We start from the raw sequence: 20,046 nt of genomic DNA, 5'->3' as shown, positions 1-20,046 counted from the left end.
TATATTTCATTCTTCACCTGGTGAAAAGCTGAATTTGCCTGCTAGCCACATACAAGAGAACAAAGAAAATAAAAAGGAGAAAGGAAAAGGGATCAATGAAAAAACCCAATGCCTATGTAAAGGATGGCGTCCAATGTGATGTCAAGGATATGGAGGTGCCAGACGTAGCTTGCACCTGTAAATGTAACACCGTGTGACAGCTTTCAGATACACTTACGACAGTGTGAAGGGAGGTATTCCTGAAATGTCAGCTTCATATTTTGAATAGTAAAGTTTTGCAGAACATAAAATCTCCTGAGCTCTTGTTGTTAGCGCTAAAAACAAAGATCTCATCAATAAGGTATTTAAAAATAGATAGTTCCTATACATATATACAACATAAAAAACCCAGATAACTATATAATACCTTTGTTTAAAATGGATGCTTTCATGGGAGTTTAAATCTACATTTTGCCCACCAAACTCAACCCAGAAATGATGTTAGAAGCCAACTTACTCTTCCTTGTATAAGCACACTCCACACCAATTTTCAACATTAGAGTTATCAACACAAAGGGTATTTTTCCTTCATGATTTGACTCCCTGCTATGTCTACACACATACTGTATTTAAAAAAAAAAAAACCAGCAATGTTTAAAGGGGCCCTATTATTCTGATTTCAGGTTCATATTTGTTTGCCACTGTGACATAATTACATGCTTTAGTGTCCAAAAGCACTTTATTTTCCTCATACTGCCTGAGCTGCAGCACCTCTTTTCACCCTCTGTCTGGAACCAGAGCCCAGTCTGCTCTGATTGGTTAGCTGACCGGCTCTGTTGTGATTGGTCAACCACTTAGAGATGTACCGCGCCTTAGCCTATCACGAACAATGTGTGGGAACGCTAGCCAATAGCAGTGTGAGTGTTACATCTTGATGTCACTTTGTTCCGTAAGTAAACAAAGGGGTTAAATGGGGGCGTTTCAGGAAAAAGGTGTGTGGGAGAGAAACTCAAGGATTTGAGCTTTTGCAGACCATTCAATGCACAAATACCTATAACACACTACAGGAAAGGGAAAACCCCACAAAAGCATAATAGGGACAACAAATAAACAAGTTGCTACCCGAAGGGATTACTGCACAAAAATCCCAGTTTGCACCAGCCCACCTGGCTTCACCAGCGACTAGGGATGCATACCGGTATCCGGTATTACCGAAATACCGGTTACTGGTGGCTACCGTATACCGTACCGAAATCAGATCCGGTTTCGATACTTTAAAAATTCATTTTAAAAGTGAGTCCGTGGCCCGTGATGGCGGGTGTTATAGATTAGATTGCATAATCGTTTTTCTTCATATTTTATGTATTTTTCATTGTTTGTTCAATACTAGAAAGGTTAAAGTTCCACAAATGAACTGCAATGGGATTTGTTTTCTCTCACCAGTGAAGGCAAATGTTGATTTTAAAGATGAGATTTGTTTGTTTGTGCAATGCCGAGATCTCATGACCATTATTCTATTATGTATTTGTTCTCTAGTCGAATCTCAGGTTTAACATGAATTATAACGGTGCTATAACGGTCTGTTTGCATTGACAAGATGTGCTATTCACGCGGCACACCTGATGGCGGGTATAAAAGATATTCCATAATCGGTTTTCTTCATATTTTTTATGTATTTTTCATTGTTTGTTCAGTACTAAAAGGTCCAAGAAGTCCCACAATTGAATTGAATATTCATTTGACATGTTAACTATATCGTAAAGCGCTTCATGGGAGTAATTGTGGGATGATACATTTTCAAAGTATCACGATATCTATCGGTTGAGTATCGGTATCGTTCAATGGTATCGGTATCGGTATCGTAAAAAAGTCAACGATATGCATCCCTACCAGCGACTGTCACTCATTGACACCCTTTTTTTTCTACTCAGGCGCCTTAACAACTGTGGTTACTGTTAGACAATCAGAGCATTCATTAACATCATCGTTAATTAACTTAATATTCTCTTAGGAGTTAAATTATAATCACAAATTAATTAGACTTCCATGTGTTTTCCTGATTATTTCATGGAGATAAATAACAGTTTTAGACAGTCCCATATTGTAGATAGAAAATAAAGGGATTATAGAAAATAAATAAACTGGTCACATTGGGATGGCACATGGAGGCTACTGTCACAATAACTCCATTGTTGTTGAACATCTGCCTTCACATCAAGAATACTGTTGTTGTTGTTTTTTCACAGTTTCCATCAGGCAGTGCATTCATTCAGTGTGGTCTTGAAATGCTTGATGTACCACTTGACAGAACAGCCAGTAGACATGTAAGAACATAATTTGCTCATCATAATAGACAAATCGGGGGCATGCCAGCTTCAATCTCTGTCATCTGCTGTGCGATGGTCCCTCTGTTCTGGGGGTCATTTGGTATGGAGACATATTAAAAGAAACATAATAGGAAATGGTGTAGATAGCATTAATATGCCACAGAAGTTCTTACAATTCTTCAAATAATGCATAAATTGCCCTGAAGCCCCGCCATCAGCCTTAACCACCAGCGCTAATTTGATTTCTATTCAGCTATTTTGTTTGTTTGACAAAAGCATCCTTTGTTTTTTCCTTTGCAAATGGTTAGAAAGACGCAATGATGTTATTCCCAGTACTTTTCCTGTCAACATTTATCCAAAGTGCAGTGCAGTCTAGTACATCTTGCCATTAAAATAATAGTCACTCTTTCATCCTGCTTTTAACCAATTCCAGGCAGGAGCCCCCCTCAAACAAGGTAATGATAAGTGTGCGTTACTGCATCCCGAGCGGCTCAGCCTCCACCCATATGCTGCAGTCCGACTCATAGTAGACTAGTGTTCTCTGCCGGCGCATGCTGACATTAACAAGATATGCCTTTCAAATATCATGGCCTTTGGGACTGGGTCAGAGATACTATTTATAGAAGGTCAAGACTTCCTGATAGTTTGGTTTGCTAGAGTGACAACTGTAAATAGAGCGGGTTTACTAGCTCTGCTGCAGCTGCTTTTGTGTCTGATATTGCTCTGGGCTCTTGAACAGATGTGATCTACATATATCTGGAATGCTGGTTGATAACAACTTACAGTACTTTTAAAGTGATACGACGGTTCAGGTTTCAAGCCTGCTTAATGAACTTCGTCCTGTAACTGCCTTCTAATGCAGGAACACATAGTGTCATTATGCTACACAATATGAGAATTAGCTGACAGTGCCTTTTAGTTGCAAAAAATACATTTAATCTAATATTTATCGTTACCATCTGCTGGCCAAGGTACCCCTGCCAACTATGGGGAGAAAAACAAGTTAGCCACTGTAGCTGCCAGATATTATCACTGCACGTATTCTTTCTACAAAATCAGACAATGCATCAAACTGGCAGACAGGGACATAGTTACACATTGAAAAAGATAATATTCAGATTTTTTGTTATAATTTCAATCATTAGGTTGTTTTAGGTCAGCAGCTTTGTTAACGTCACAATTACCCTTTATGTAACAGTGAAATACAAGCATGGCAGAGAATACTAACTTTCCTAATAGGAAGATATAGCATACTGCTTTGATCAGGTTGACTCTAAAATGATTGGATATGACCAGTGCAAATCAAATGAGAAATCTGAAAAGTACCCACTCTGTTATATATATTAAAAGATGTACTGTAAACATCCTCCAAAATGTCATGTAGCTAATCCAAGATGGGCCACTTGTGTTACATAACATCTGTCCTCCAGCTAAACCCCACCTTTTCCCCTAATATATACACTCTGCTCCACCCTCTACTTAATATTCATAGTTGTGGCTTTAAAATGCCGACCCCGATCCGGTGCTGTGGGCGCCTCTCTGCTGTGTGCCTGCTGTCTCTCCGTTTACATTCTGCCAGAGTCAAGAGCCCTGAGCTGCTGCAACTCGTGCCACCATGTCTAAACCCTTATCTGACCATGATAGAAGGAAACAGATTTCAGTGCGAGGCCTCGCCGGCACTGAAAACATTTCGGCATTGAAGACAGATTTCAACAGACATCTCCACTTTACGCTGGTCAAGGACAGAAATGTGGCTACCAGAAGGGATTACTTCTTTGCTCTCGCCCACACTGTGCGGGAGCACCTGATTGGCAGGTGGATCAGAACCCAGCAGCACTACTATGAGAAAGATCCCAAAGTAAGTCATAACAGTAACGATAAATGTATGAATAAATACATTTCATTATTGACTATTGACTATTCTTAAAAAATGGGTTGTTATTTGAATGGCAACAATGGCATACACTTGTATTTGTTATAGATAACATTCCAATATAGTAATAATAACAAGGGGAATACTGGTAATTATATTTAATCTATGAACTGGTTCACCTTCAGGATATTTATGGACAGCCTGTTGCATTGTGAGCCCCGCCTTCCCACAGTGCTCTTTGTTTTCATTAGCATTCTGCGCCACACCCTGCATCTTATACTGTTCATCTCATGCAATAACTTCAGCACATTTCATACATTTTAAACAAAAAGGCCATGAATCGTTCCAACAAGGTATTTATATTCTTCCAAATGTACTTTTAGCAGTTCTTCTGCCTGATGTCAGTGTAAGGTCATGACATTTAAACTTCATCTGGGCTTCTTAGCACTCTGTTGGTATGCCGCCGTTCTTATAGTGTGTTGAAACATTAAACCTCTCCATGACCTTCTGTTGCTGTCCTCTCTGACCATAAAGCACATAGCCCTGTCATATGAGCGCATGCCTCTGAGGGCATTGAATAATCAGAGCAGCTATATCTCCCCAACTGCAGTGTTATAAGTTAACAGCCATACAGAAATAACTACAATAGGAAGCTGCAAACCACACCACCATTATCTTGGAGATAACATACCAAACTGTGTGCAATGACATCTAACTGTGTGCAATGACAATAGACACAGAAGCAGAGTGAAATTTGCATTTACTTAGCAGGGGGTGGCACCAGTAAATAAAAGGGTGTGATTTTCTTTTTCTTTTTAGCACAGGAAGAACATTTCCCTGCACCCTCAGGCTTACTCTGCAGGGTTTTTGTTCTGTAACTTACCAAAGCCCTTATGTATTTATCTTAGGAGAGTGACATTTTATTCTCACATAGAAGGTTAGGTTTGTGAAACTTTTAAATGAGATGTTGGTGGGATGAAGCCTCCAACTCAAAAACTATCTGATCTGCATCACCTCTAGACTCAAAGGGCAAAGGTGAATCTACCCTAAAAGGTCTAAACAGAAGCCTTAAGGAGTGAGGAACTCCAGGCCCAGACAAGAGTGTTGTGCTGCATATTAGATAACGTACATATAGATTTATTTTTCACATCACGTTTATGCATTATTAGGAGGGGAATATGCAGCTAATCAGCATAATGAGATGTAACAAGGATTGAAGTCTGACAACATTTGGAACAGTCATTTATAATTCAAGAGATAGCTTCTCTGTGATGCTGTTCTGTCATATATATTCATTCTTTTTCAACACATATATCAATACTCTACACTGAAAACTCCACAGCTCAAGCTGACCTTTACAGCGACCTCTACAGGAGCTATTTTCTGCACAGAGCAACATGTTGGTGTTATGTTACTCCAAAAGCAATCTGTCCCTTCTCCTCCTCAACTGGGTTGACCCACCATGTGAGAGGAGGGGGGGAAAACAACTAAATGGCAAAGGCTAAACACAGGCTCAGGTGGCACATCTCTATGCACTCCCAACCCCGAATCGAAATAATTAAAATGGAAGGTTTCGATGACAGTCTGGGTTGGATGTTTTTGTGACATATAATTGCATAGATTTATTCCAATCATGTTATTGTGGGGATCTTTCTGTAACCATAATCACACGATGAGATTAAAATACATCTGTTAGTCTTCATCAGACTTTTTCTGGCTGTTCTTTCTAGGGCTGTGTATCGGTAAGAAATCTAAAATGATACAAAAGTTACAATTTAATATAATGTTGAATATTGCGATACTGTAAAAAAGGCAAGGTATTGCATTTTTTTTTAAATATAATTTAAAGAAAACTGTCATATGAAATCACCATCAATATTTTCTCACACCCCTAGTTCATACAGTATGTTGTTGATTATTTCGATCTTTCTTCTCAAACTATAGCGTCTTTACTACATCTCCCTTGAGTTCTACATGGGCCGCACCCTCCAAAACACCATGGTGAACCTCGCCCTGGAGAACACCTGTGATGAGGCCATGTACCAGGTGAGGAAAATACCTTTCATTTATTACCTAGAACTTTAAAATATCTATTTTCTACTATTATTATTACTATTATTGGGAGGGAAACATCTCAGATCGAAAGCTACATTAGGCCATGTTGTGTGTTGTTGTCTGTAGTTGGGTCTGGACATGGAGGAGCTCGAGGACATGGAGGAAGATGCTGGTTTGGGAAATGGTGGCCTGGGACGCCTTGCCGGTGAGCATCTTTTCACCCGTCATATTTGATCAACTCAAGAGATCTTTACTCTTGTTGACTGACTTAAATAATGCATCATTTTATATAAGAGCTTGTCAAATGTTGATTTGCTTTTTTCCCTGCCTCTGGTTTCCAGCCTGCTTCCTGGACTCCATGGCTTCACTGGGTCTGGCTGGCTATGGTTATGGTATTCGCTATGAATTCGGTATCTTCAATCAAAAAATCGTTAATGGCTGGCAGGTTAGAAATTAGAGAACTGATGTAAAACGTGTGTATAAATAGCTTCCCTCTTTCACCTCAAATCACCTGCTAGATGATCATTATCATGTCCTCGTGTTCATCATCATTTTCTATGTCTGGCTCAGCTCAAAAGCCACTAATGAGTGTTTTTTTCCCCTAAAGATAAATGTATGTCATTATCCAGGTTGAGGAGGCTGATGATTGGTTGCGCTTTGGCAACCCCTGGGAGAAGGCACGTCCCGAGTACATGCGTCCAGTGCAGTTTTACGGCAGGACCGAGCAAACCCCTGATGGAGTCAAATGGGTCGACACTCAGGTGAACATGTGAATAAAAATAGATGATATGAATAGTAAGAGATGCAATGTAAGATGATAAATAAGTATGTCTGTCCCTGTGGTTTTTGGCAGACAGTGCTGGCTTTGCCATATGACACCCCTGTCCCTGGATACAGAAACAACTATGTCAACACCATGAGGCTGTGGTCTGCAAAGGCCCCTTGCGATTTTAACCTTAAAGACTGTAAGTGTCTTGCAGAGGTCAATCATTTACCATCAGTTGTCAAATTAACTTGAATTAAATGTATTTTTTTCCCCCTCGCAGTCAATGTTGGTGGCTACATTCAGGCTGTTTTGGACAGAAACTTGGCTGAGAACATCTCCCGTGTGCTGTATCCCAACGACAATGTAAGAAAAAAAGACTATTACCTTTTGATCCTCCAGGACTGCACTCTTACTGTAGGATGGCCATGCAAATGTAAACCATGGATTAGGAAACACAAAAAAAGTAGAAAAGTTTATAGCAGCTTTGGACAGTATGGCTCCTGTATGATTTAAGGGCTTATCCTAACTCGGATGGATTTCCATAATTTGGACCCCAAGTAGTGTCCTTTGTCTTCAGCTGGAGCCACTGTGTGCTCTTCCTCTGAAGTCATCCTTCATACAGTAGCTGACATAAGAATTGCCGACCATGAGCTTAGTCCCTGAAGGCTAAAGATGGAGGATTTGAGAAATAACCGTCTGAATCAAGATATAATACATGTCAGTTCTGGTAGTTTATGTCCGTGCAAGTGAGAGCAGATCTTCCGCCTAATATTCCAGTCTTGTTTAAATTCAGTCAGGATAGTATCACTGCTATTGGCATTAATAATGTGTGTTACTCATAACAATATAAAAGCACTGAAATAATTATTGATTAACCAAGAAGTCCATCAAAGTTATACCAAATGTTAAATTTGACTCATAATGAATTGTATAAACAAACGCCTACATTTGATATTGAATTGATCTGTGGGTTATTTTAAACAATTATGCCATTCAAATAATAACAAAACAATGAAATTACCAAACACTGATGTGATGTCTTCAAATCATGAAACTGAGAAGATCCATAAAAGGGAAAATGAAACCGTTCTACATTTTAATGATAATGATGCTGATCATGATCTTATTAAGTCTGACATTGTTCTATGTTGCTTTATTACAAGGCTTGAAATGACAAAAAGTATCATCATTAAAAATGGGAAAGCTTCTACCTTCTCCAATGTTCTTTTTTATATTATTGAAGTCGTTGAATCAGGGTCGTAAATAAAAAGTATTTAGGTTTAAAAAGAAAAGCAACAACCAATCAAATGACGTAATGCACACATTTCCCCCACATTTCCACACAGGTGATACATCCCAGCTCATACCGTTTCTCCTCAGTTTGCTGCTATGCTCTTGTCCTCGTTTTCATGAGCTGTCAGTTTAGGTAGATGTTAACTCTGCGGAAGAAGCCTAACTTTGAAACGTTGTCCTCCTGGATCCATTTTAACAATCCCGAGAAAAGGATGCTTGAGATCCTCAAAGCCTTATTTAGACCAAAAGCCTTCTGTATGCCTACTGCCATCTCCGTCGAATAAAAACCCACAAGGGGGGAGGGGGGGGGGGCACAGAAGCGTTTTATCCGACATGCAAGCAGATAGGCATTTAGTCCTGGAGAACCACTTAACGTTAAACCTGTTTATTTTTCCCAGAGGTTTGGTTCGCTGCGTTTAATCTTAAGTATTTATTCATCAAGCAAGCCTGTATTTATATAGGCTACTGTTAAAGATAATCCGCATTGGTCATGGTAACAGTTGCTATCTTCTCAACGACCATACTAAACAAACTATAGACAAAGTGACGCTAACAGGAAGCAATTTGGCAAACAACCAATCAAGTTGCAGAGGGGCAACAGGTGTGACACGGCAAGGTTTTGGCATGCGCATTGTTGTTTTTCCACACTGGTAATCCCACATACATTCATAACGAGTCAAAGCCCTTTTTAAAACTATACTTTACTATAGCCAACTATATCCAGCCAACGACCTTACATTGCGATTTTATTTCATGCAGCATTCATCTCTTTATCACTCAATTAGACACATTTTCTGTTGCCAGTAGGTGGGGCAAATGTTGCATTTCTATTTCAAATCACCTTAATATCCACAATTGAAAACATACAAATAGCCAAAATCACATTGGTGGTCACTTCTACTTACTTCTCCTCCTTTGTGTGGCTTAGCAAATGTGAAATTAGGCTGCATTGGGTCAAACCCTCACACTGAATTTAGTTTGCATAAATATTTCAATTTGTTTCAGCAAACATTTAAACATAATAGAATTGTCCCAATACATTTTAATTAACTGCTTTAACATGATGATTATATGATATTTTAAATAGAGCTGATGCAGTGCTAAAACGTTCTTATTATATCAGGTATGGGTAATTATTTCATTAAAGAGGATTGATTGCAGATGTCTATGCATGATTAGCAGACACAAGATGGTACCTATAATTATTTTCCTGCAGATCACAAATAGACAAATGTGTGTCTTTGTCCTCAGTTCTTTGAAGGAAAGGAGCTCCGTCTGAAGCAGGAATACTTTGTGGTTTCTGCCACCCTGCAAGACATCATCCGTCGTTTCAAGGTCTCTAAGTTTGGCTCCAGGGAGATTGTTCGCACAGACTTCAGCAAACTGCCTGACAAGGTGAAGCATTACATTCAACAAAATAGTATCTGTCAAAAATAAAAAGGATTCCTTTGTGCTTTTATTAAATTGCCTCTGTCAGTGCATTGAACAGGTTGTATGTAGGTTACACTGTATTATAAGAATAGATTAAATGAACAATATCTACAAAGCACTATTATGGAATATTCTAATTATGGATTGTCTTTTATTATTGTGTTGCATATTTAGGTTGCCATTCAGCTGAATGACACCCACCCAGCCATGGCTATTCCTGAGCTGATGAGGGTCCTGGTTGATGAGGAGAAACTTGAATGGGACATGGTGAGGAAGAGTGACACAGTAGAACTGCATTTCCCATAACTTTGTTTGTACTTTTGATTCATATTCTAGGAATGTTCATTTACCAGCATCATCGTAATGGTTCATGTTGTCCCTCTCGCTGGTGTTCAGGCCTGGGACATCTGTGTGCGCACGTGTGCCTACACCAATCACACCGTCCTTCCGGAAGCTCTGGAGCGCTGGCCAGTCGACCTGTTTGCCCAGCTGCTGCCTCGTCACCTGGAGATTGTCTATGAGATCAACCGTCGCCATCTGGAGGTCAGTACTCCACATTGCAACATGTCATAATTTCTAATAATAATGCATCCAATCTGTACAATGTGTATTTATGGCAACAGAGGAAGCACACACTGTCCATGCTCTCGGTGGTTGAGTGCTAATTTAGTAATGCAGTCTTGCAGTAGCATAGCATTATGTACTGTCATCTGAAAAAAAAGCTTGGTGCAATCAATGAATAAGGGTGAGTATTATCAGAATCAGAATACCTTTATTCGTCCCACAGAGGAGAAATGTGCATGTGTTACAGAAAGAAAAGAGCCAAACACATTACTCAAAAAGCATGCATTAATTAATGAAAACCTGCATGTCAAAGAAAAAAAGGTCTTGTATTGGCTTTTAACTGCAGCGTCTGTCAGAATTAGCCCACGACGCTGAATGGAAGTTGAAACATTTCTGACATTAACTGGTGGGCAGGTTTTATGAGCTGTAGCTCAACTCTACACTTCACAGTACGCCGTTTCCTTTTCTTTCATACTGATGGAAAGTGCTGTGTTGCTGCTTCTCTGACCTATGTTTACCTATATCATATGTTTATAAGGATATACGATTCAGCAAGCAAAACATTTGGTCTCACATTCTTTTGCAGAGAGTTGCAAAGATGTTCCCTGGTGATCACGATCGTTTGCGCCGCATGTCCCTCATTGAGGAATGCGGACAGAAGAGGATCAACATGGCCCATATGAGCATTGTTGGTTCCCATGCTGTCAACGGAGTGGCAAGGATACATTCTGACATCCTTAAAGCTACTCTGTAAGTCTAAGAACTATACCTGTAGGCCTGAATCACCAAAAGTCATATATGTTAGTATGCACGGGTGGCTGCATCATCTGCATTTTCTGATACGTGTGATGCTTCTCTCTCCCTGCAGTTTCAAGGACTTCTATGAGATGGAGCCAACCAAGTTCCAAAACAAGACCAACGGTATCACTCCTCGCCGCTGGCTGGTCATGTGCAACCCGGGGCTGGCTGAGGTCATCGCAGAGGTCAGCTGTGTTTTTAACATGCACACTTCACACAAATAGCATTGTAAATACTTGTTCTTTTGAAATGTTTTCCCTTTATTTGTGTTAACAGAGAATTGGTGAGGAATTCATCCGTGATCTTGACCAGCTGCAGGGACTCCGCAACTTTGTGAATGATGAGGCTTTCATTCGTGATGTCGCCAAAGTGAAGCAGGTGAAGTAATATTTTATTTATTTAATTCAGATTGTATAAAATCAGACTTTATTATTTCTGCCAAAAGCACAATGCAATCAATGCATTTCCATGTTTATACTGAACATATTATGAGGTATCTCTAAGCCTGCATTAAAAGCTTTTTTTCATATTATTTGTTTTGCCAAAATTCAGAATGTGTGTCTTTACACAGCACAAGCAAATAAAGTTTAACTTGTTTTCCTGTATGTGATTAAATGTTTTCAATAAAGTAGGAAAACAAGTTGAAGTTCGCTGTGCACTTGGAAGAGCACTACAAGGTGAAGATCAACCCCAACTCCATGTTTGACATTCAAGTCAAGAGAATCCATGAATACAAGAGACAGCTGCTCAACTGTCTGCACATCATCACCTACTATAACCGTAAGTGCACTTTCATGAATCTTCTTTCCCAAATGCTTTTATCCAAACACACACATTTCACTACTGGTATCTCTTCATGTCTCCACCAGGCATCAAGAAGGAGCCCAACAAGCAGTGGACCCCAAGAACTGTCATGATTGGAGGAAAGGTTTGTGGTTTACGGCATGCAACTGAGCTTCCAAAACAAAATCACCCTCACAAGTAAATTAATCTAATGCTCTTTGGTGCAGGCTGCCCCTGGATACCACACCGCCAAGATGATCATCCGTCTGATCACAGCCATTGGGGAGGTGGTCAACAACGACCCTGTGGTCGGAGACCGCCTTAAAGTCATCTTTTTGGAAAACTACAAAGTCACACTGGCAGAGAGAGGTAACTACCAAAGCACTACTCTGTTTCTAAGCTTTGTTTCCATTTCTCTTTTAAAAGGTCCCCTATTATACTGTTTCTCATCAATATATAATAGGTCTCAGAAATATACAAAACATGTTAATGCTCGAAATACCAAACAGATCATGCATTATAGCATGCCTCATACCCCTCTGTTTCAGCCCTGTTTAAAAAGTGTTGATTCTCTGTCTGTTACTTTGGATGAAAAAAGACGAGAGATATTTGGTTACAAAGAACACAATGGTGCTCTCGGAGGAGATTCAGGTGATAAGATGGGGGGGGGGGTTAACTTGGTTGGTGATTGGCTAATGGTTACACAAGCCAAAACATCGTTATGACATCATAAAGTGGCCAAAATCTGATGAGCTCATTTTCAGACAGGATTTTATATAAATGGATAAGGACAAAAAGAGAGAGAATCTTTGTTCCTGAAACTTTCAGAATCTCTTTACACATGTTGATGTAGAAGAGACATGAAAAAGTGGATTTTGCATAATAGGTGACCTTTAATCTGCTCTCATTACATCTGTTGAAAACCCAAAATGCTTACCAATACCCTAAAACATCAACCCTCTACTTCTGTCATATTCCAGCCATCCCCGCAGCTGACCTGTCACAGCAGATCTCCACAGCTGGCACTGAGGCCTCTGGCACCGGCAACATGAAGTTCATGTTGAACGGTGCTCTCACCATCGGTACAATGGACGGAGCCAACGTTGAGATGGCTGAGGAGGCCGGCGAAGAGAACTTCTTCATCTTCGGCATGAGGGTGGATGACGTTGACGCAATGGACAAGAAAGGGTAAGTTTCCAGTTACATTTGTGACCTCAAACCCATTTTTTTCTATAGCTAATGGAATCTATTCACTATGTGATTTTATCCCTTCATCAGAGCTGTGTGTCCCTAAATGTGACTGTTTGATTTGACCATGACATAATCCCACAGGGGAACAGCAAAAGGAGCGAAGGCAGAAAAAAGGCTGAACTTTGTATATTTTATTTTTGTGTCTATTGTTGAATAGTAAGAACACAGTTATCTGATCCATGTGGTGAATTATCTACAAGATATTCCATCTCCATCTTGTTTGATATCAATGCAAGGAGCACTTAGCACTCTGTCTCTCACACAGGTTTTGGTAATGATCACTTTCACCACACAATGTTTTTTTCCACCCATGTTGGGATGTTTCACACTGAAAGGTGTGGCCTTGGGGAATCTGCTAATGTCTCTGTACAGGCACTGGATACTGCACCTTAATTAATGAGGCAGTTACTTCAGCAACAAGCTTGTGCTTCTATTTATTTCCCACTTAGATACAACGCTTTGGAGTACTACAACCGCCTTCCTGAGCTGAAACAGGCTATTGACCAGATCGCTGGAGGCTTCTTTAGCCCAAAGCAGCATGACCTGTTTAAAGAAATTGTCAACATGTTGATGAATCATGACAGGTAAAACACATCTAACATTGCTAGCCTGAGGCACACACATGCGTACACAAATACAAATAAGAACGTGTATTAACTTGCATGGTGGCGCATACAAGGAAAAGAGACGACTCATAGACATGTACGCATGCAATAATACATACCAAACACCAAACACATTCCTATTGTACTATATTTGTTGTTTTTTCATTTTATTGCATCCTTTTCTGCACAGATACAAGGTCTTTGCTGACTATGAAGATTACATGAAATGCCAGGAGAAAGTCAACGCTCTTTACAAGGTATGTTCATTAAAAAACCACACAACCCATATGGTTCACGAAAGCCTTTCATGCATTTTTGGTAGGACTTTAATTAGTCTGGGTATATGAGTATAACCACTAATGAAAGGTCACTACTCAGAGCTACTAAGCCTTTTAATTACTGATCTTATTACCCGGATGCCATTATTAATCATTTTCATCTTTTCATCAGAACCCCAAGGAATGGACCAAGATGGTGATCCAGAACATTGCCGGATGTGGCAAGTTCTCCAGTGATCGCACCATTACAGAGTATGCTCGTGAGATTTGGGGCATGGAGCCCACGATGGAGTCACTCCCCGCCCCTGACGACTTGTAATAAACTTTCCACATGACGCCACAACGGCCCGACTTTCCCTGCTTGTATCACAACCAGACGCATTAAGAGTCAGTTTGTCAGATACTGAGCGGCTGGTAAAAGCCACCACAAACCTGCCTCTGAGAGGGAAAAGCATCAAATGCTTCCTGCGTTACTACAGTGTGTGTCACACGACTCTTTGACTAAGTTTACATTCTTCATGCATGCAGATCTACAATATGGTTAATAGATCCTCGTGGTGAGCTTTTGTGAAGTGATCTGTGATATCTTATGTAGAAAAATATTAACTCTTGTACTTCCACTCAGAGCCATTCTGAATAAAATACATCTTAAATACCAAGACAGCCTGCGTGAGTTTGTATAGCTTTTTCCATTCTGTTTGAGGGAAAGCCATGTTTCCAGAACATTTAAATAGTAAACTGAAGAATACATTTGCACATTATTATTGTGCAATAATTGTATTTCCAAGCATATTACATGAACAATGGTCAATTTCACTATAGCCTAAGAACCAAATCAAATTATTTTGGTAACCAATAGCACAGTGGGCAACACATCATTGTAATCAGTGAATCTTAAAGGTCCCATGTCATGGCCATTTCTACTAATCATAATTCCATTGTTGAGGTCTACTAATAGATCTCTAATAGATTTACATTGTTCAATGTTCCAAAATCACATTGGTTTCTCATACAGCATGTTATAGTATGTGTATTCACTCTCTGTCCTACACGCCTTGTTGGAGCTCCTGCCCCCCCTCCCTATGAGCCCACTGTGCTCTGATGTGTTTTTATGTGTTACAATGGCGTTTGTTAGCAACCTAGAAAATGACACCAGTAATGACAAACAGATGAGAATGCTGCGTGGGGTCTGGGTGCCGTGTTGGCGGGACGTTGCGGGGCTCGTTGCTCCGCTCGAGGAGCGGACAGTGTGAGCTGGATTACTGGTGTCGTTTCCTGGTTGCTGCCAGACAGCGAGACTCAGCCTGAGCACACACACGTGAGTGTGTGGCAAACTGTTAGTGGAGATCCACGGAGCCGAGGCTGAGAAAAGATAAGGCTGAGTGAGTGTGTGTGTCTGTGAGGAGCTCCACGGATTGGTCCATTTGGACCTGGGCATGGTCACGTCACCATACTCAGGAAGAAAAAAATGGAAAAAGAAAAATCTCCAACGAGGCGTTCTGGGGCAGCATAGACAGGTATTTTCTGTGTTAGAGTTTTACTCGCTACAGGGTGTACTTAGAGGGTTTGTGACTTTGCAGACTGTTTACATGCAGAAAAAGCTACATAACACACAAGGGGGCGGGTAATAACCAGAAAAAAGCATGACATGGGACCTTTAAAGAAATATCCTAAAAGCAAATTAAATATGCATTTAATTAAACATGGGCATTTTGTTGTATTTTGTGGTCAAATGTTGATTTAAATAAAATGTGTACAATTCAGGAAGCAGAAAATCTGTGGTCCAATCAGTGGACAGTGTTGTGAAAATTCAACATTCATTCAATAACTATAATCCTCAGATTCAGATCTTGGGTTCATTGGCCATTTAAAAAGGCATCAAGTGTGTTTATTATCTGTACGAAAAGGTACAGACTATGACATAATGTTATTTAATATGACCTGACAGCCAAAACACACAGATATTGGGTAGATCCAATAGGTACCAACTGCCTTATCTAATGCAAATATTGAGAATATATGGAGCAGAGTTAAGAGGTGCAACAAAAAAAAAAACACCAGCGTGTTTGATGAAGGCGTGGCCCCACAGTCCCCTGGATCACCACAGCAGATCGCTCAGCAGAGGACTTCAGCACTGTGGCAGTGAAGGCAACACGTATCTCAATGCTAGGTATCTATGTTGCAAATGTATTATCTTTTCAATTTACACACGGCATCTATTGCACGTCTGTCCATCCTGGGAGAGGGATCCCTCCTCTGTTGCTCTCCCTGAGGTTTCTCCCATTTTTCCCTTTAAACTGTGGGTTTTCTTCGGAAGTTTTTCCTTGTACGATGTGAGGGTCTAAGGACAGAGGGTGTCGTATTGTCATACTGATATTTTGTACAAACTGTAAAGTCCACTGAGACAAATGTAACATTTGTGATATTGGGCTATATAAATAAACATTGATTGATTGATTGATTGAATGCAGTCAGAGGCAGTAAACACATGCCAAAGTTATCAAGGGCGTTTATTTCCTCCAACTAAAGATAGCATACCAAAGCAATGAATCATCAACATCACTGTTATCTCATTCCAGCCCTTTAAATGTCATATCTGCATACAACATGTGTCACTAAAATGATCATATTTGATGACAAAATGTTTGTTTGACTGTCAAAGAAACTAAAATAACATGTTAAATACAAAAATAAAAAAATGTCCAACTTGGGCCCAAGATGTTAGAAGACAAGGGAAAAAATAGCAGAGCAAATGTCCAGTGATCAATCCATTAAAACATTTCTAATTTGTCTCACAGGGGGGGATTTAAAGTCTGTACACAATATGACACCCTCTGTCCTTAGACCCTAGCATCGTACAAGGAATACTCCCCAAACAACACCTCTCTTAAGTCTTATAGTGACTGAAAGAGCATTCCCATGCAGGCCTCAGAGATTTCTGAGGGATAAATGAAGTTCTCTGTATGGCCTTTAGGAGGAGCTGTTGCTACCAAGTGAACAGTTGAGGGGAATAAGCTAAACGGACGGATGGTTACTCTCCCGTTGATCCAGCTGTGCACCCCTGTGACCTCAATCGATTCTTCAATGGCTCCTTTGCGTGCCAGTAATGGCTTATTGTCATCACACACACGCACGCACGCACGCACACACACACACACACACACACACACACACACACACACACACACACACACACACACACACACACACACACACACACACACACACACCCCTTGTTCATTAAATCAGAAGACAAAAGCATGTTTGTATGTGTGTAGTTATATAGCTACTTATCAATAATATAGATAGATAAAATATACTATAAAGATAATATAGAACATATAAACATATATTGAAGATTAGAAATGGTGAATTAAAATGTAAATGATTGCAAACGCTGATCATTTACTATCCTACAGCTTATCTTAGAAAAAGAAGCATCAAATGTATACGTTTAAAAAAAAACATTTATATTTGTATCTTAGAGCTGCAAGTGAAAGTTCAAAGTTTTGTGTGTTCGCCTCCTTTTGTTTATGAGAGCAAGAGCCACAAAGCAAGTGAGCATATACAACGTCTGCGCTGTCTCTTAACTTGTTTGCAGTGTTTAACTCAGGGGTTACTGGTACATGTAATAAATTCTAAGATAACTCCTCATTGCCCTGTCTATGGATTTAACAGGTTTAAAGTCCAAACCTGCATTAAACATTTAACATATATGGATAACTGAGGAACAAGGACAATCAAATAAATCCTTTATTTGTTTCATTGCTCTTCATGACTCTGTAATGTGGGTCCGTGAATGAATATCTTGCAGTAGCTGAAACGTCATGCTTTTATATCATCATTTCAAATGTATTGTGTAAAAAATACCCTTACATCTGCCTCACAAGCAGCTATGGCCTCAGGTTCAGGGCCTCATGGAGAGGAGAGATTGAGGTGACTAAGCTATTTCTAAATGTTGGCCGAGGGATATGTGGGTGCAGTTGTGGGTGAAATAGTATCAGCAATTTGTCTCTCCTCTCGCAACAACATTAAAATTGTGAATTTTAATAACAATAGTCCTCCCCTTACTTAATCTAGCAGCACCATAAGGCAAGCTAATGCTAACTAAAACAGTGAACATGGTATCCTTGCTAATCCTCAGCATGTTAGCATTTTAATTAGCAGCATCAAAAGGTCAATGTGTATTCATTTCGCATTATCAGCCTCCACTGTAAGCAACCCAGTCTCACGGCATTTCGTGTTCACCAACACGATTTTTAATCTATTGATTCGTGTTCCCCAACACGACTTGCCCCTTTTTTTCGTGTTGCAGAGCACGATTTTTTTTCGTGTTGCACAGCACGATTTTAAAAGCAATGTATTTCTACTGCTTGCAGCACGTATTTTTCTCCGGTCGGGTCGAGGAAGACCTGAAGCTGTGTGGTTGCTTTTATTTTAAATCGTATAATTTCGGACTTTGGTTGCCGTCTGTGAGGAAAAAAAATGGGGCTCAGAGCCTCAGAATACTGAAATCTGTATTTTTTTTTTTAAATGTTCCTTCTAATTTGTTATTCTTTTCAAAATAACACACTGTTATTTACTCACCAATAATACACAATTATCCTTGATTTTATTTATTGGTTTAATTCCATAATCTCGGGCTTTTTTGGCCTCCGTCAGGGACTGAATTTCAAAATAAAAATAACCGGACATAGGCATTACCCAAGATCCTCAGCTATGGTTTTAAGCTCGCTTATTGGATGTTTTAGCTGCAATGCATGCTGGGATTTGGTGTTTATATGATATGAAATCCGGAAAACATTTGTGTACCTTGTGTGCATCTAGTGATTAAAGCACGTTATTGAATTATTGTGTTTGATTAAAAAAATATTAAGAGTACATACTTTCATAGGGGGAAAGTATAAATATAGAAATATAGAATATAAAAAATCAAGAAGATACTATAAAGTGATCTCTACAATAAAACAGTTTAGTGCAGCATGTACAAAGATATTAATAGGAGGAGGTGCAAAACAGAAAAACGAATTAACCTTTATTTAAACATTAAATAACAGATTAAGGTCTTCTTTTAAATAAGAAAAAAACGTTGGGGGTATCTATCTACAGATAAATATTAAGCCTGACAAAGTACTTAACGTCTAATATATTGCTTTCCTGCAATGTTAACTATGTTGAAGCACTTATTTTAACTGATATTATACATATGAATTATACTCATATGTATGTAGATAGAATAAGAAATGTGCAGAATATGACAGTTTAATGGTGGAGGTACACACATATTGATAGATGTCTTGTAATGCACTGTTGAGGAACCTGTGACCCAAGTGTTTCATTCATTGCATAACTACACCGTAGTTGTGTATATGATATGTCAATAAACCTTTGAAAATCTTGAAAGGGATGTGCAAAATAGCCATAATATACAGTCTTTAATTAACTATTAGTAGAGAATAACGAGTAATGAATATACTTTATTACTCGTTTCCATTCATGTCAATTGCAGATACATGTTTAGTCTTCTCAAGCACCAACTATCAAATATCTCTCCTGATTGTTGGCACTTGACAATCACCTTACCTGAATTTTACTCAGGTGTAACTAAAGTCTGATTTAAGGGTTGTTTATATTTCACATAATTAATCAGAATCTGCAAAGTAACTCAAATAAATGCAGTGGAGTAAAAATACCAGGTCAACCTCTGAATTGTAGTGGAGTAGAATTACAAAGTAACAATGAGCTGTCATGTGGGTATATATAGCGATTTTCACCCATTTATTAATTATAATAAATAATATATAATAGTTTTACATTTGATAACGCCAATGTGTTTAATACTGGCAACTTCTAATTGTGGGAAAAACGAAAACGTTCAGTAGAGACGTCCCATAGAACATTTGGCGAAACACAATAGCCAGCATCCAGCATGTGTAGTTCTGGGGGGGGCGTTCGATTCCAGTTTTGGATAGTCTGGCGTGGTTTCGTTCCATTTCACACAGCTGTTTGACGCTCTAAGTAACCTTACGGGGGACTGTAGTCC

The 20,046-nt window shown here is 39.4% G+C and overlaps 1 protein-coding gene across 1 annotated transcript; it reads left to right on the top strand.

Moving 5' to 3' along the window:
• Window positions 1–3,852: 3,852 nt before the first annotated feature.
• pygma (phosphorylase, glycogen, muscle A) lies at window positions 3,853–14,662 on the top strand. Its single transcript, XM_034240569.1, has 20 exons — window positions 3,853–4,164; window positions 6,124–6,225; window positions 6,361–6,439; window positions 6,576–6,679; window positions 6,864–6,995; window positions 7,088–7,199; window positions 7,281–7,363; window positions 9,545–9,688; window positions 9,899–9,991; window positions 10,121–10,267; window positions 10,875–11,038; window positions 11,157–11,271; window positions 11,363–11,464; window positions 11,719–11,866; window positions 11,956–12,014; window positions 12,097–12,238; window positions 12,850–13,057; window positions 13,570–13,704; window positions 13,916–13,982; window positions 14,176–14,662. The coding sequence occupies exons 1-20, from the start codon at window positions 3,922–3,924 to the stop codon at window positions 14,320–14,322; spliced, it is 2,526 nt and encodes an 841-aa protein (XP_034096460.1). The 5' UTR covers window positions 3,853–3,921; the 3' UTR covers window positions 14,323–14,662.
• Window positions 14,663–20,046: the final 5,384 nt, after the last annotated feature.

This window comes from Gymnodraco acuticeps, unplaced genomic scaffold, assembly GCF_902827175.1.
Source record: "Gymnodraco acuticeps unplaced genomic scaffold, fGymAcu1.1, whole genome shotgun sequence".
Classification (NCBI taxonomy): Eukaryota; Metazoa; Chordata; class Actinopteri; order Perciformes; family Bathydraconidae; genus Gymnodraco; species Gymnodraco acuticeps.
Note: the sequence above shows the minus strand (reverse complement) of the source record. Positions and strands in the feature narration are given on the sequence as shown.

Coding starts and splice junctions, on each gene's coding strand:
- pygma (XM_034240569.1), top strand. CDS start 3,922: ATGTCTAAACCCTTATCTGACCATGATAGAAGGAAACAGATTTCAGTG. Junction 12,239..12,849: donor AGTCACACTGGCAGAGAGAG/GTAACTACCAAA, acceptor GTCATATTCCAG/CCATCCCCGCAGCTGACCTG. Junction 13,058..13,569: donor GACGCAATGGACAAGAAAGG/GTAAGTTTCCAG, acceptor TTTCCCACTTAG/ATACAACGCTTTGGAGTACT.